Below are 16,814 nucleotides of genomic sequence, written 5' to 3'. Positions count from 1 at the left end.
CCAACTCAGGGAACGAACTAGTGTCTTTCGTGTCTCCTGCGTTGTGGCAGGTGGATTCTTCACCATTGAGCCAATGGAGAAGCCCTGTTCTCCATACCTGTGCACGATTCCATGATCTTCTTCAGAGGCCCATGAGTGTACATCAGTCCAACAAGAATTCCAGCCAGATGCCCGGCAAAGGAAGTCCTAGGAGAGAAGGAGGACCTCCGTGAGTGTTTGCCCTGCTGCAGACTACACACTGTCTTCTCAAAAGCCAGGGGTGTGTCAGTTAGTCACAGTTTGCAGGCTCTAGTTCTGCATCACATCTTTCATGCGGAGCAGCATTTAACTCAGTCCCAAGGACATCACTTCCTACCTTACAATAAAAAAAAAAGTACAATGAATAACAAACATAACAGGTTTAAAAGGCAATCTCCTCCTTGACCAAGAGAAGTAAGCTGGCTCCTTCAGGGCAGCAGAAGCGTTTTTGTCAAGACAACCCATTATACTTCTTCCAGTTTTATGTCTGTAGCTCTTATTAGGAAGTATCAATGAAATCCATTTCCTCTGAATTAAATCTTGAATTAGTCAGCCACTGTGAGGGACAAGTGTTACCTGTGTTCACTGCAGAGCGGACAGCTACGGTATTCCCACCCTGACTAGGGAGGCAAAGAGCAAGAGAAACTTTGCAGAAGAGATTGAGATGTCCACCCCCTTCAGCACCCCTCACATAAATGTGGATCTTTCAGTCCCTCAGCCCCCCAAAAACCCAAAAATGTAAACTACAAGCTTGAAAGATGAGACAGAGCTTTAAATAGGTTCCACTCTTCTTAAAACAGCATCTAAGATTAGCAGTTGCTTCTAAATATAAATACAAGGCAAGCCCCAGCTAAGTATATGCTGAATGAGTAAAAAGACTAAATCGAAGATCATCCAGCCTGGCTTTCTGCTGCCCCCAGCTCCCACTCTCTGTGCAGCCCATGCCCTCCATCAGTTATTTTCCCCAAACAGAGGTGAGGTCATGTATGTCACGGCCATCCTGTAGGGCTCACTGACTCCTCTGCTTACAGACCTTTAGCCTGTGCTCAAGGTCTTCCCACTCATGGCTCTGCCCATCTCTTCTCTCCATCCTCATCTCCTACTAAACCCACCCCCACAGCCCACTGCCATACCCCTCAAGAGCTCACTGGTGACCCCAGGGCTAACTGAAGAGTACCCCGTCATAAAAACTCTTCACATCTCAGGTGAAGGGTTCCTCTTCCTTTGAAAGTTACCAAGGAGCTGATGTGAACTCCAAGAGCACGGGGACTTTTGTGGTTTACACAGGGGTATCTCGCACACCTGGGATGGTGCCGGGCACAGGACAGACACCCAAGTATGCGTGGAATGCATGATCCCAGTGTCCCAGGACGGTTTCAGCAAGAAGAGCAGGAGGCAATTTAAAGTCGCTGTACCTTCAGCCTCAGAGCACTGGCTGTGCCATGGCAGGGACTGAGCCATGCCACTGATGCCATCACCCTCATGAGATGTAGAATCAAATCCAATATACCTTGTGACCATGGCAGCAAAGGACAGGGCCAAGAGGCCCTTAACGCCACAAGTGAGGCAGCCGCAAGTAACTGCCACGGTCTCAGGGCCAGGGAGAGTTGCTGGCTTGCAGGAAAGAGACAGACAAGGGAGCACTTCAGAGAAAAAGATGAAAGGAAGCCTTGTGTAGTCAGGACGGTCCTGCCCAATAGCCAACTCAATCACACTACTGCCCAAACAAGGCTCTGCATGCGTCTATACACACTGAAAGTCACACCATGTGTGGGCGTGCATGTGTGCACACACATAACACACATACACATAATCATTCCTTAAGGATAGCTGTTATTTTCATCAAATATCTCTAACTAACAGCATGTTCGACCTGATAATAAAAACATGGGATCAGACAGTCAGTTTCCCATTTTCAGGGAAGAACAATATTAACTGTGCTTTCCTTTAGCTTTTCCAAAAAAAAAAAAAACCCAAACTATACTTATTTTATTCTATTTTTAGGCAAATAAACTCTCCAACTAGTTAGAGGAATGGCAAAGAAAGTGGTGGTTTGAGCAAAGAAGAGGCCAGAATCAAAATTTTAAAAACAGTAACTTCAATTTAACCGAAAAGAATAAAATACATCAATATCTTTGAAACTTTTCTTTTTTTTTAAATTTTATTTTATTTTTAAACTTTACATAATTGTATTAGTTTTGCCAAATATCAAAATGAATCCGCCACAGGTAAGCAAATCTTTATGGTAAGTTATACAGCTATAACATGACATGGGAGAAAATTTCAATTTTAAATCCCAACCTATTAAACAATCAGCTTTAAACCTCATTTATAAATTAGAGCATAATAGTTAATATAGTAAAAAAAAAAAAAAAAAAAAAAAAGACGTATATTTTGTATTCAGCTTCCCTGGTGGCTCGGCAGTAAAGAATCTGCCTTGCCAATGCAGGAGACCTGGGTTCTGTCCCTGAGTCGGCAAGATCCCCTGGAGGAAGAAATGGCAGTCCACTCCAGAACTGTTGCCTGGATAATCCATGGACAGAGGAGTCTGGCGGGCTACAGTCCATGGGGTCACAGAGAGTCGGACACAACTGAGCGACCAAACAACAACACAGTTAAATGAATTTTTTGTCTCTCTAAATGGGTTTGTAGAAGTCTAAGTTATAATCACATTACAAATAACTAAGGAAGGGAGGCTAGCAGACCAGAGACTATGTTTCATTCAGTTCAGTTCAGTCACTCAGTCGTGTCCGACTCTTTGCGACCCCATGAATCGCAGCACGCCAGGCCTCCCTGTCCATCACCAACTCCCCGGAGTTCACTCAGACTCATGTCCATCGAGTCAGTGATGCCATCCAGCCATCTCATCCTCTGTCATCCCCTTCTCCTCCTGCCCCCAATCCCTCCCAGCATCAGAGTCTTTTCCAATGAGTCAACTCTTCGCATCAGGTGGCCATAGTACTGGAGTTTCAGCTTTAGCATCATTCCTTCCAAAGAAATCCCAGGGCTGATCTCCTTCAGGATGGACAGGTTGGATCTCCTTGCAGTCCAAGGGACTCTCAAGAGTCTTCTCCAACACCACAGTTCAAAACCATCAATTCTTCGGTGCTCAGCTTTCTTCACAGTCCAACTCTCACATTCATACATGACCACTGGAAAAACCATAGCCTTGACTAGACAGACCTTTGTTGGCAAAGTAATGTCTCTGCTTTTGAATATGCTATCTAGGTTGGTCATAACTTTCCTTCCAAGGAATAAGCGTCTTTAAATTTCATGGCTGCAGTCACCATCTGCAGTGATTTTGGAGCCCAAAAAATAAAGTCTGACACTGTTTCCACTGTTTCCCCATCTATTTCCCATGAAGTGATGGGACTGGATGCCATGATCTTAGTTTTCTGAATGTTGAGCTTTAAGCCAACTTTTTCACTCTCCATTTTCACTTTCATCAAGAGGCTTTTTAGTTCCTCTTCACTTTCTGCCATAAGGGTGGTGTCATCTACATATCTGAGGTTATTGATATTTCTCCCGGCAATCTTGATTCCAGCTTGTGTTTCTTCCAGCCCAGCGTTTCTCATGATGTACTCTGCATATAATTTAAATAAGCAGGGTGACAATATACAGCCTTGACGTACTCCTTTTCCTATTTGGAACCAGTCTGTTGTTTCATGTCCAGTTCTAACTGTTGCTTCCTGATCTGCATACAGATTTCTCAAGAGGCAGGTTAGGTGGTCTGGTATTCCCATCTCTTTCAGAATTTTCCACAGTTTATTGTGATCCACACAGTCAAAGGCTTTGGCATAGTCAATAAAGCAGAAATAGATGTTTTTCTGGAACTCTCTTGCTTTTTCCATGATCCAGCAGATGTTGGCAATTTGATCTCATTATCTGCCTATATTCAGCATTTTCCACTAAAGTCTCATCTCAATACTCTTACTGTCCTTATCATTTCATTTAAGCTATATAGAAGTGTTTTTCTTTTAAAATAAAAAACAAGAAGAGCTTATGATCTTATTCAATCAAAACTGAGAACCTCTCAGGACTTCCCTGGTGGTCCAGTGGTTAAGACCCCACGTTTCCAATGCAGTGGGTGAAGGCTTGATTCCTGGTCAGGAAACTAAGATCCCACCTGCTTCACGCAGCATAGCTAACATAAACAACCAACCCCTGAGAAAGTCTCAACATTATACACAGAAAAGGTAAGGATGCCATCCATGACAGAGGAATCATATGCTTGTCTCAAGAGGTGAGTTAACCTGCTCCATGCTGTAGGTAACTGTTTGATAAACCACTGCCCTTCGCCTACTAAGAGGTACCCATGTCATGAGAGAGGAAACAGATGTGTAGACAGGAAACGGAAGTGGAGCTGCGAGCTACCTTCTCCCCGGTAGGATGGGGCAGCCCAGTCCTAGGATTAGGACACTTTATCCTGGCCCCTGGGAGTGCTGGGAAGGAGGCAGGGATAAAGGAGGCCTGGGGCTTTGAGGGAAGAAGACACACCTGGGCTCTCTAATTAGTGGCTGGGAATGTCAAATGTCACAGCTTTAGAAACAGACTGTGTTACTAGGATCATAATGACACATGCTAAACAGATGTTTCAACATTTTTGACATCTGAGGCTCCCCGAGCTCCATAGCAGCCCTCCTAGAAGGTACACTCTCCTCTGCTCTTACTTATACCTGCTGGCTGACACCCCAGGTGGCAGGCTGGGGAAGCTTTGCTTTTAGGAACAGCCTGAGAAGGCCGCAGGCTGGTGTGAGGATTTGGTGGAGACCTTGCCTCCTCCATCCTAATCTATGGCAATTCCTCACAGACAGAACCGCTGTCCTCAACTCTGCATCCACGACCACAGCTGGTACAGCATCAGCAGCATTGGTAAGTGGCCTAACTCTAGTTCTTAGTAAACAACTCCTGAAGGAGCAGAGAAGTAGAATTAAAATTAACACGCAAATGCACACATCTGACCTACAGTACAACTACACTCTAAAAGCACAAGTAACACCGGTCACCAGTGAATAGCTGCTTTAGTATCAAGTTTCACTGGGAGAGACAATGATTGAACACACACTTCCTCCCCTTGCTCACTCCTGCACACTTGGACAACATATTACACAAACCATGTGTTCACTGAACAAAACAACAGCACTAAGTCTATTATTATAGCCAAAAATTGATCACTTAAAAGTTTTGTTTCTTCTCATAGCTCAAGAGGGACTCTTTAGAAAATCCTAACAGCTACAGTCAAACATTGACTGTGATGGTGAGATGTGGTCACAAGAGCCAGATATACCACTGCTGTGTGTGGCCACACAGGTTGTGCGCTGTGTGAACTACAGACAGAAGGCAAATCACCTGTCCAGGGTCTCAGTGGTTCTGCAAAGTAACTGACAGATCCGATATTCAAATCCAGATGCTCCGATCTCACTGTCAGAGAGTTAAGTGCTGATATAATTTCTTCTTAACTGGGGGACAATACAATAATCCAGTAGTCCTTTAGCTTGTCCAGGTTCTAAATCCCTTTAAATGTCTGATAAACGCCATGGATCCTGTCTGCAGAAAGACTCCACATTCACAAGGTACGTCACTTATCATTTTAAGAAGTTCACAGATGCCTTGAATCCTATCCATGGACCTCTGATTAAAAATCCTTGTCTGAAAACAATTCATCACAAACAGAAGAATTTCCAATACCGGCAGTAAGTCTAAGCAGTTCCATACTCAATTGGAAAAACATTTTGTTTGTATTCAAATCCTAACACCGAGGCAGCCATTTCCTTAGATCACTTAAGTTTATGAACATGTCCAACTTCTTTGTTGGCCCATTGCTGTCTCATGGTGGAACCTACATCTGGGATCAATTTCTTTCTCTCTAAAATCCAACTTTTAGCAATTCTTTCAGTTCAAGTCTGAGAGTAAAAAATTCTGCCCGTCTTTGTTTGTTCAAGAAGGTCCTATTTCTGAATCTACTACTGCTGCTAAGAAATGCTCTGGCCATCGGACAGTCATTTTTCTATAGGTGATCTGGCTCTTCTCTCAGCCTTTAAGATTTCCTCTTTATGTTAGGTTTACTGCCATTATGGACCATTCCAGTTGTAAACTGGTTTAATTCCCTCCTTGAGATTTGCTGTTGCTTTTTCAACCCGAGGTCTCATGTCGTTCTATAGTTTTGAAAAATCTTCATTGCTTTTCATCCTGTGGACCTCCAGCGATGCAGCACTTCTGTATTGAACACAGAGTGGGGGTTCAATACGTGTTTATAGAAAAAAACTAAAAAAAATATGAAAAGCAAATATCAAATCAATGTTGCTACATGTAAGGAAGAGTGATAGTGGAAAGATAATTTGGGAGCAAAACTAAGATACTATTGTGGATCAAAGGTCAATTACCTCTCAATAAAGCTGAAGAAAAGATACTATTGTGGATTTTAGTTCCACAGACGATATGCAGACAATATTATTAATACTAACAGACAGTGTTCTTTCCTACTATGCCAGCATCGGGCCATCCCCACTCCTTTAACAGGCTGAGCTAAGCGGTTATACAAATGTCACACGTGCTGTTGAAGAATCAAAACTAAAGTTATGATCAGAAGCCAGGACAAGCTCTACAGGACCTCTGTTCAATGGCAAACTCTGTCCACAGTTGCAGAGGTGATCCTCTCAGGCACAGTTCAGAAAGCAGGCAGTGAATTACTCTAAGATGTGATCTCACTGTGGATGAACAGCAAAAGACCTCATTAAGGACGCAACTTGATGGAGACCTGGTGTTGGACAAGGTAAGATGGTAAGGTAGGGTTAAAGACAGTCAGCTAGAAGTGGCCTCTGGTACCGGATGTTCCAGAATTTCCTCCTGTAAAAGCAGTTACTACCAGGTAGGGACTGAGTGGATCAGAAGGTCTGGGGATCTTAATAAAAGGCCCCTGACTGCCATGACAGAAACAAGATGTAGCAAGAATTCTTCAGCTTTAATGAACATCACTATGGAAAATCTTGATCAGATGGCTTCTTCCCAAGATACCCTGTTCTTAAACCATCTGTTTTCTATCTGTGATGCTTTGTTCAACCACAGCCAGCCTGTTTCTTTAGCAATGGCACTTTGGGAGATGCCTGATCTGTGTGTCTCTCACCATACCTTCCTCATGCCCTCTAGCTTGCTGTGCCTCAGAAGGAAAAACTAGTCTCCTTCCAGTATTATATCTCCTTAAAGGTAATGCAATCTCTACTCTCCATGTTGGTTTGATAAACATGGCACCAACCTCAAATATAGAGCTGGGAGCTAACCGCTGACATTTACTTCAGTCCCAGACAAACAAGACCTAGACAAAAATAAGCATGACAAAGGTTGGAGGAGCCTCTCTTACACAAGAGCTTCCAATATAATAGATGATACCAAGCAATTCCTTGGCTCTCAAGTCCACGTCTCTCAGCCTGGCAGCAAGAGAATCCCACGAGCTGGTTCAAGGAAGTAGCATTCATTCATTCACCAAATACTTATTGACTGACTACTACATAAACAAGACAAATAGTCACTGCCTCACAGAGCTTATAATTGGTGGGGGAAACACACACACACACACACACACACACACACACACACACATACTAACTGTAAATTGTGTTAAGTGTAGGGAAGTGACTCCACTTTCCCTAGGGTGGTCTGGGATGGCTCCTTAAGTGGCATTTAAAGTGACATACACAGGATTTGAAGCTGGCAGGCCATGAAGCGAGGATGGGAGCCTCTGGCAGGGAAAAGTACATATGGAAGAACTTTGAGGGAAGGAAGAACTTGTTGTTTTAAAAACACTGAGATGGTTATGAGGTGGCCGAATATAGTGAGATGATGGAAACCATGAATTTCAGCATGAGATGAATTTAGAAAAACAGGTAAAGGTTAAGTCCTATAGGCCTTATGTGCCATGTGGAAGAATTTGGGTTATTTCATAAGTACATTGGGAGGCCACCAGAGAAGTTTAAAAAGGAGAATTCTTAAGAGTGATCTATTCTGTCTGCTGAGCAGACTCTCAAGTGTCAGCAGACCAGGAAGGAGGCTAATGTAGCTCAGGTGAGAGGTAGCAGCTTGGAAGAGGGTGGGAGCAGTAAGCGTGGAGAGACAAGAATGGCTTGAGGTCTATTTGGTGGCCAAGATAAAGGATTTGTTGATACATTCAGTGCAGGGGGTGAGGAAAAGGGAGAAAGCTAGGCTTCTGGCTTGTGTAATGAGACAGATGAGGGACGTACCTACTAAGATGGGGAAAACCAGAGAAAAGGGGGAGTGAGAGGGGAGAATCTAAGAGCTCCGTTTTGATGTGTTTACTCTGAGATGCCTACAAGACAATTAAACAGAAATACCGAGGGGAGCGTTCACTAGATAACTGGATACCAAGTTGGAAGTTGAGAGGAAGAATGATTCAAAATTCATATATTTAACTTTACTTGACTCCTTGAATATGTGTATACATAGGGCCATGATATTATAGCTTTAAGTATATAACATATGAGGCTCCTCTGTCCATGGGATTCTCCAGGCAAGAATACTGGAGGGGGCAGCCATTCCCTTCTCCAGGGATCTCCTCGACCCAGGAATCGAACTCAGTGCAGGTCTCCTGCACTGCAGGCAGAATCTTTACTGTCTGAGCCACCAGGGAAGCCCTGGTTCTGATGCATTATACACACACAAATACACATATACATATCTAAAAATAGGAAATACATAGAAATAGCAACCAATAATATGGGGGAAAAGAATATCCCCGCTTCTTTGTTCCAACTTTCCTAAAAGAGTGTTTTTACTATGTTACTGGGGGCTTAGTCATGTCCGACTCTTCGCGACCCCATGGACTGCAGCCAGCTTCTCTGTCCACGGAATTTCCCAGGCAAAATTACTGGACTGGCTTGCCATTTCCTCCTCCAGGGCATCTTCCTGACCCAGAGATCAAAACTGTCTTTTCCTATGTCTCCTACACCGACAAACAGATTCTTTACCACTGAGCTACTTTGGGAAGAATGTCGTTATTTTTTTTAAATATATAAAGAAAACAGTAACTGGACAAGGTTCTCGTTTAAAAGACAACATTTCTCTCATTGATGTGGTGGATAAATCTAAATATTTTTGCTGTTGAGGTAAATCGTTAAGAAAGCTTTCCTCCATTTGGCACATGCTAGTGTTTCCAAGTTGACCTCCAGATGGAAATCAAGATCACTAGCTTTGTAGCATTAATAAGGTTCTTTAGAGGCTGTGCTATTATTCAAATCTCCTTCAAAACATAATGAGAAGTTGTGTCAAATTAAATGAAAGCAACAGGTAAGTGAAATTACACACACAATAAATGAATAACCCAGTACACTTAACTGGAGTACAGATGTTACAGAGTCGGTGTAATTCCCTAAGTGAGGCTGGTGTTCTTTTCCTCACCAGACACTTCATGTAGCTGGATACCTCCTAGGTTCCCTCTCCCATATCTTCCATATCACTGTTGAGTAGGTTCCATTTGCCTCAAATCTCTCCATCTGTTCTGCACTGCCCTCAAGCCCTGTCCCATCCCAGGCTTGAGCCATTTGCAAAGGCCATGATTCCACTCCGCACAGCTTAATATGCACTGTGCCCTCTGCCTAGCTGAGCCCGAGTGAAACAGCCTTCCTGATCACCCTTGACCGCTGCCTCAGGACAAGGCAGGAGCGGCTTCTTGGCTCTTGGAGTATCGTCTGAGTTCCTCCAGCATTTAAGACTTTCCTTGTCTGCAGGTGTGTCTGCTGTTGCCCTGCTGCTTAACCTACTGGCTACGAACCCTATCACACCCAATGACCCCCAAGCCCGAATATTCTTTAACGCTCACTCTGTTTTCTTGTAATGGAATTTATAAATAACGTATCTACACACACATTTTTAAAAACACAGACACAACACATACACTGAATCTCAATTCAATGCCCCAGCTGTAAACACTAGAAAATTTTAAATCACACAATAAAATACTATGAATTACAAATGTTCAGGGACTTTCCTGGTGGTCCAGTGTTAGTGGCCACCTGCCAATGCAGGAGACATGGGTTCAGTTCCTGGCCTGGGAAGATTCCACAAGCCGTGCAGCAGCTGAGTCCATGCACCGTAACTGCTGAGTCCACACTGCGACTACTGAAGCCGTGCCCCAGAGCCCATGCTCCCCAACAAGGGAAGCCCCTACTCGCCGCAACTAGAGAAAGCCCTCACAAAGCAATGCATACCCAGCACAGCCAAAAATAATAAATGAGATTTAAAAAAAAATGTTCAGGCACACCACCACCAGAAGACACACAAAGCGGTCCTTTCTTTGCCCCTATGTATGGAATCTGCATGAAGGAGAGATTCACAAACGCAGGTGGGGACAGATGGGCTTTCTGTGACTCAAACACCGCAGGCAGGGTTTCATTGGTGACATGACTTTATGGGAGACTTTTGACTCTGAATAATGCAAAGTACAATCTTCTCTTAAGTTACATTTACAATTCAATTTACAATTTTCCTGGAAAAAGTCACTGCCTATTAAATCCATGCCAAAGAGGAAAATCTTTGTGTTTACATGAAAAGCACAATTAGGTTTCAGGCTCAGATAATCATAAACAGGTTTTTCACCTACATAAAAGTCCTTTCAACAGAATGGGGGTGTGGTGTATGCAGGACATTCTTGTTGAAGGGGACAGTCCTGCAGGCTGCAGGGCAGCTGGTACCTGTGGTCTTCACAAACCAAGTGCCAGTAGCTCCCCCACTAATCATTATGATACCTGAAAATAACCCTGTAAATTTCCAACATCCTTCCTGGAGACCACACCACCTATCCTAATGGAAAACCACTAGCTTAGTACACAGCAGATGCTTACGGAATGTTTGTTGTGAATTGATGACTTTTAATCATTAAGCTTCAAAAATATTTTTCAAAGTACTTTTCATGTGACTACACCAGGCACACATTCCAAGGATTCCAAGTAAATCTACAACATATTGAAGTGATACGCAAGAAAACTTCCCACCACAACTGAAACGCACACGGGAAGTCAGACTATTTGAAAGAGGCCATGATCACTTCCACACTGTGCTGTGGCAGAGTAAATGCAACTTGGCACAGGAAAAATGCTCTGCCATCTGCTATTACTACAGACGAAAATATTTCTGGATACCACATGAATGGTTATGTGCATATCACCTCCAGAAAGTAAATGTGAAATGAAAGAGAAGTGGGATTGTTTATAGCCTGATTTTAACATATGCTACTGTTATGAAGCAAATCAGCCTTTTAGAGGTATTTTCAGGAGTGTCATAGAAATCTCATGGCCCTATGGTAGTTGGGCTCTTTGAAGCTGTAGGAAGAGACTGGCTTAGATGACCCCAATTAATGAGAGTTCATTACGGGGTACACAAGAAGAGAAGGACAGCAAGGAACAGTCTTGGCTGTGAACTGTGGCAGTGACTTCTACACTGCACTTATACATACCAGAACACCAATGGTAGGCTTCTCTTACCAGGCAGTAGTATAATCCACTGGCTCTTAATCCTAGCTCTCAACTGAGTCTCTTAAAGAGATTTTCAAAGTCATAGCTCCTTGGACACCACTCACAGAAATTCTGCAGAATTGTTCTCGAGTGGTATCCTGACATTGCTGTTTGTTGGGTTACTTGTTGATTATGTTGTTTTTAATTCCCCAGGTGATTTTATGTGTTGGGGTTGAGGCCCACTGATCTTAAGACAAAATTCAAATTCTAATGATGAGATTTCAGCTGGCATGGCAGGCTAACAAGAAAAACATTTTGAGTGTTGGCAAGACTCTTTACCCTACAATGTACCCCCAGAGAAGTGACATCTGTTTTCCTTCTTGGTAAGTTGGTCTTAATATATTCCGAAAGGCAGCAAGAGAGTAGGTATAGCTTTGAAAATACGTGCAAGGAAACATGTGAACTTACTTCAAAAGATTTACAAGTTTTTTGTTCTTAGGAAAACATGATAATTTAGCTAATGCACCCACGTATTCAAGAGAGTCATATAAACATGGTCAAAATTGAAGACAGTAAAGAGCTAGGGTAATCCCTGAGCCTCTAAATCCAACAGAAAGATTGGGAAACAAAACTGGATCATAAAGCTAACCTATAATTTCAGAAAAGGTAAATTCCATTTGTGGTTAAATTTGGTCTGAATCAAAATTCGACAAATGCCCAACCTTCACCATGACTTAGAGACCCAGACATGCCATGGACATCACATGCGGCTCCTGTAGCCACTTTATTGGCATGCCTGTGAGGCACAGTTGATGTTGAACAAGGGCAAAGAACCACCAGCTGCAACAGTTCTGAAAACCGCCCATTAGAGTAGAATGTGTTTATGTAAGACAACATACTAGGCTGAACATCTGGGTGGACAACGTAATCCCAGTGAAGCCATGAGATCCACAGGGGCTCATCTGGGGAGCACTGTCACGGTTGAAGATACACAGTCCCACCTTTGATGGAGACCCAAGCAGGGCAGATGTCCCCTCACCTCCCCTGCTGGCAGCTGGAGCACAGACATGGGACCGATACATGGCCAGTGAGACACACCTCACACCTAATCTTGAGAAGACAGTGCTGAGAGTGCAGTGAGGTGGTGGCAATGGCACAAGGGTCCATCCAGTTCTCACAGGTCTTCCCCCAGCCCAATATTTCATTCTTCTCAACAATTCTAGGAGTTGCTTGTCATCCTTCCAGTACGTCTTTCCATGGTCAAATATGCCAGAGTTAATTTCTGTTTTCCATCAAGAATCCTAACTGGTAAGGAACAGGTACATATATGGATGACAAGGAGGTAAGTGGCTCTATTTTTCTCTATAATCACTAGCTTTATGACGACATAAGACAGGAGCTGTTGGTCTACCCTGTCACTGTGTGGAGAGAGCTCTCCTGAGAAAGAAGCTCTGGTGGACAGATTCTAAGAGGAGCTTGGTGGCTCCTAGTATTCATGCCCTTCATAAACTCTTTCTTCATAAGCATGGATGGGATTGGGACTTGCTTCTAACCTATAGAATAAAGCATGCTACTTCCATGATCATATGACATAAAACTAATTTTTGCCTTGTGAGCAGACTCTTCCTCGCTGGCTTTGATGAAGGAAGCTGCCATATGGTGAGCTGACCTACAGAGAGATTCAAGTGGCAGAGAACTAAGGATGGCCTCCAGCTGAGAGCCGACAGCAAGGCTCTCAGTCCAACAACCCACAAAGAACTGAGTTCTTTCAAAAGCTATATAAGCATGGAAGCAGCTCCTTCCCCAGTCATGCCTTCAAATGAGACCTCTGTGCTGACAGATATCTCTGCTGCAGTCTTGTGAGAAAGCCTGACATGTAAGGCTTGAAAATTCTAATAAAAGTGTCAAAAAGGATGTTACCACACTAAAGAAATATTAACCCAAATGTTCAACTCACTGTATGAATTCCCAGTGAGCTGTATTTGGAGAAGGAAATGGCAACCCACTCCAGTATTCTTGGCTGGAGAATCCCTTGGACAGAGGAGCCTGGCAGGCTACAGTCCATGGGGTCATAAGAGTAGGACATGACTTAGTGACTAAATCAACCACCATTCCCTTGTATTAGATACAGCTCAATTTGTCACGTGTGGGAGAAAATAAAAATACCATTGCAAGAAATAAAAGAGAAAATACATATAAAAGTGGTCCATATAATGCTTAATACACTGGAAGTGTTAAAATGTGAGTCAAAATCCACTCACCTCACTTGTTAAAACTGAGAAACACTATATTTAAATACTCATTTACTATCTCTAAAGGGCTTCTCAGATGGCACTAGTGGTCAAGAACCTGCCTGTCAGTGCAGGAGACATGGGAGATGCGAGTTCAATCCCTGGGGTGGGAAGATCCCCTGGAGTAGGAAATGACAGCCCACCCCAGTATTCTTGCCTGGAAAATTCCATGGACAGAGGAGCCTGGCAGGCTACAGTCCAGGGAGCTGCAAAGATCTGGACCCTATTGAGCGACAGAGCACCTACTATTTCAAGAGCTCTCTGAAATACGTAGATACTTTTGTCCAGTAAGGTGTCATTCTCAGGGGCTCTGATGTCCTCAGACTTGTGTGAGCTTCATCTGCCATTCTTTTTCTACCCACAGAAGACAGCTCAGAGGCACTGAAATGGTGGGAGCTTTTCCAATGAGTCTGATGCTGATTTCAGGACTTTTTCTGTTTATCTTTTTAGTCCTCCCAACAAATCCATGAAATGCATACTGTTGCAGTTCCTACATAACAGATGAGGAACTGAATTTGTGAAAAGTAAAACCAAGGGCCAGGGTTATAAAAGGGCGATCTAAGAGAAAGCAGGAGTGATGCTCAATAACTGTGTGTTGAAAGGAGGAGAACTGAGTAATGCATCTGTACCCAGTGCTTCCTCACTGATGGATATACCTTCTGCTTGCTTTTGCTCAGACTTTTTAAGTCTGGGAAAGCATAATTAGGATGTATAATCTTCAGTGAGGAACATGAGGATAAGAGGCCACATGTGTGACCAGAAGCCATATAACTGTTCATGTAACACAAGTCTAACAATATACTGGATCATGTTTTACCCATAAAACATTTCCCCAAAATGAACTAATGTACTGATTTCTAATTTGTACCCCTCAACAAACTTTCAAAACAGCTATGTGTGCCTCCTTCAAATCTACTAAAAGACTTGTTTCACCAGGTGGTTTTAATTTTCTTTACTGTTTTCTAAGATCTTTTGATGCCCGTTCCCCATCCAATCTTTTTTCTTTTTAAAGCACTGATTCTGAGTTGAACCTTATGAAAACTCAACTGAAACCAGCATGCAAAATTCTATAGAATGTAGATCAAAAGACGTCAAAGTCATCATTAAAAATGAAGACTTCGGAAGAGGATCTTAGAACAACATGAGGCATAGGAAAAACACCCATCTCATTAGCTGGGCAGTCCACCTCTATGTGGACAGGAAACAACAGCTCTCGTGAGTCATTTCAGGCTAAATATAACAGTGTCCCCTTATCCATGATTATGCATTCTGAGGTTTCAGCAACCCAAGGTCAACCATGGTCCAAAAATATTATATGGAAAATTCTAGAAATAAAAAATTCATAAATTTTAAATTGTGTGCTGCTCTGAGTAGCCTGATGAAATCTGTCACTGTCTCGGTCTGTCAGCTATCCTTTTGTCCAGCATATATGTCTGGAGATATTGAGTAGCATCTGGGTTATCAGATCAACTGCCATGGTATCCAAGGATTTGTGTTCAAGTCACTCTTATTTTACTTAATCATAGCCCCAAAGTACAAGGGCAATTCAGATCTGCCAAAGATAAGCCTTAAAGTGTTTCCTTTAAGTGAAAAGGTAGAAGTTTTCAACTTAATAAAGAGGAAAAACCGTACGCTGAGGTTGCTAAAATCTGCAATAAGAATGAATCTTCTATCAATGAAATTGAGAAGAAGGGAAAAAGATTTGTGCTAGCTTTGCTGGCACATCTCAAACTGCAAAAGTTTGGCTATCATGGTGTGTGATAAGCATTTAATTAAGATGGAAAAAATATTAAATTTGTACAATAAGGTATTCTGAGAGACCACATTCACATAACTTTTATTGCAGGATATTGTTGTGATTGTTCTATTTTATTATTGTTACTGTTACTCTTTCCAGTAGTTATGTATGGATATGAGCGTCGGACCATACAGAAGGCTGAGCACAGAAGAATGGATGCTTTTGAACTGTGGTGTTGGAGAAGACTCTGGAGACTCCACTGGACAGTGAGGAGATCAAACCAGTCAATCCTAAAAAAAAAAATCAACCCTGAATACTCATTGGAAGGACTGATGCTGAAGCTGAAGCTCCAATACTTTGGCCACCCGATGTGAACAGCTAACTTATTGGAAAGACCCTGATGCTGGGAAAGACTGAAAGCAGGAGGATGTGGGTGACAGAGGATGAGACAGTTGGATGGCATCACCGATTCAATGGATGTGAACTTGGGCAAACTCCAGGGGATGGTGAGGGACAGGGAAGCTTGGCATGCTGCCGTCCACGGAGTTGCAAAGAGCTGGACATGACTTGGCAACTGAACAACAGCAACAACAACCACTATTAATCTCTGTGTCTAATTTATAAGTTGAGCTTTATCCTCGGTATGTATGTAGAGGAAGAACATTCATACAGGGTACAGCATGATCCCTGATTTCAGGCATCCACTGTGGGTCTCGGAACATATTCGATCAGAAGAAGGGGGTCCCTACTGTACTCAGAACGAGTCAGTCTTGTATCATCTGAAACACCATTACAAAGGTTGTGTGTTAAACAGTATATAATCAGTCTGCTCAGGACATTTGATAGCAATCATATGTGGTGCACTGAGAGAGACACTGGAGTGCAGTTTATGAATTTTAAATGAACTTTTACCATTTCTTAGGGCAAATCTTTAAAATTTGCCCTAAAACTGCTACAATGCAAAAGAGCTTAAAGATAGGTGTTTTCAACCACTGTGACTTTATGGTCATTTTTCCATCCTGGCAAATACACCTTAAATCTTTTGCCATGAAAGCCATTTAATGCCTAACTCTGAGGTTCTCAGGTTAGAGATCTGACAACACCAGAACATGACTCAGTTCAGTTCAGTTGCTTAGTCATGTCAGACTCTTTGCGATTCCATGGACTGCAGCACGCCAGGCCTCCCTGTCCATCACCAACTCCAGGAGTTTACTCAAACTCATGCCCATTGAGTTGGTAATACCATCCAACCATCTCATCCTCTGTCATCCTCTTTTCCTCGCACCACCAATCTTTCCCAGCATCAGG

The 16,814-nt window shown here is 42.9% G+C and overlaps 1 protein-coding gene across 15 annotated transcripts in view; it reads right to left on the bottom strand.

Moving 5' to 3' along the window:
• Window positions 1-16,814, bottom strand: part of RHBDD1 (rhomboid domain containing 1) — a 208,987-nt gene that overhangs the window by 142,655 nt on the left and 49,518 nt on the right. For all 15 annotated transcript variants that reach the window (XM_044937903.2, XM_044937902.2, XM_044937907.2 and 12 more), the window contains one exon: window positions 98-186. In XM_044937903.2, the coding sequence (XP_044793838.2) occupies window positions 98-186 (89 nt within the window). The remainder of the gene's footprint in view (window positions 1-97; window positions 187-16,814) is intronic.

The sequence above is a fragment of the Bubalus bubalis genome, chromosome 2 (assembly GCF_019923935.1).
Source record: "Bubalus bubalis isolate 160015118507 breed Murrah chromosome 2, NDDB_SH_1, whole genome shotgun sequence".
NCBI lineage: Eukaryota > Metazoa > Chordata > Mammalia > Artiodactyla > Bovidae > Bubalus > Bubalus bubalis.
The sequence above is the reverse complement of the archived record's forward strand: the minus strand, read 5'-3'. Positions and strand labels throughout refer to the sequence as shown.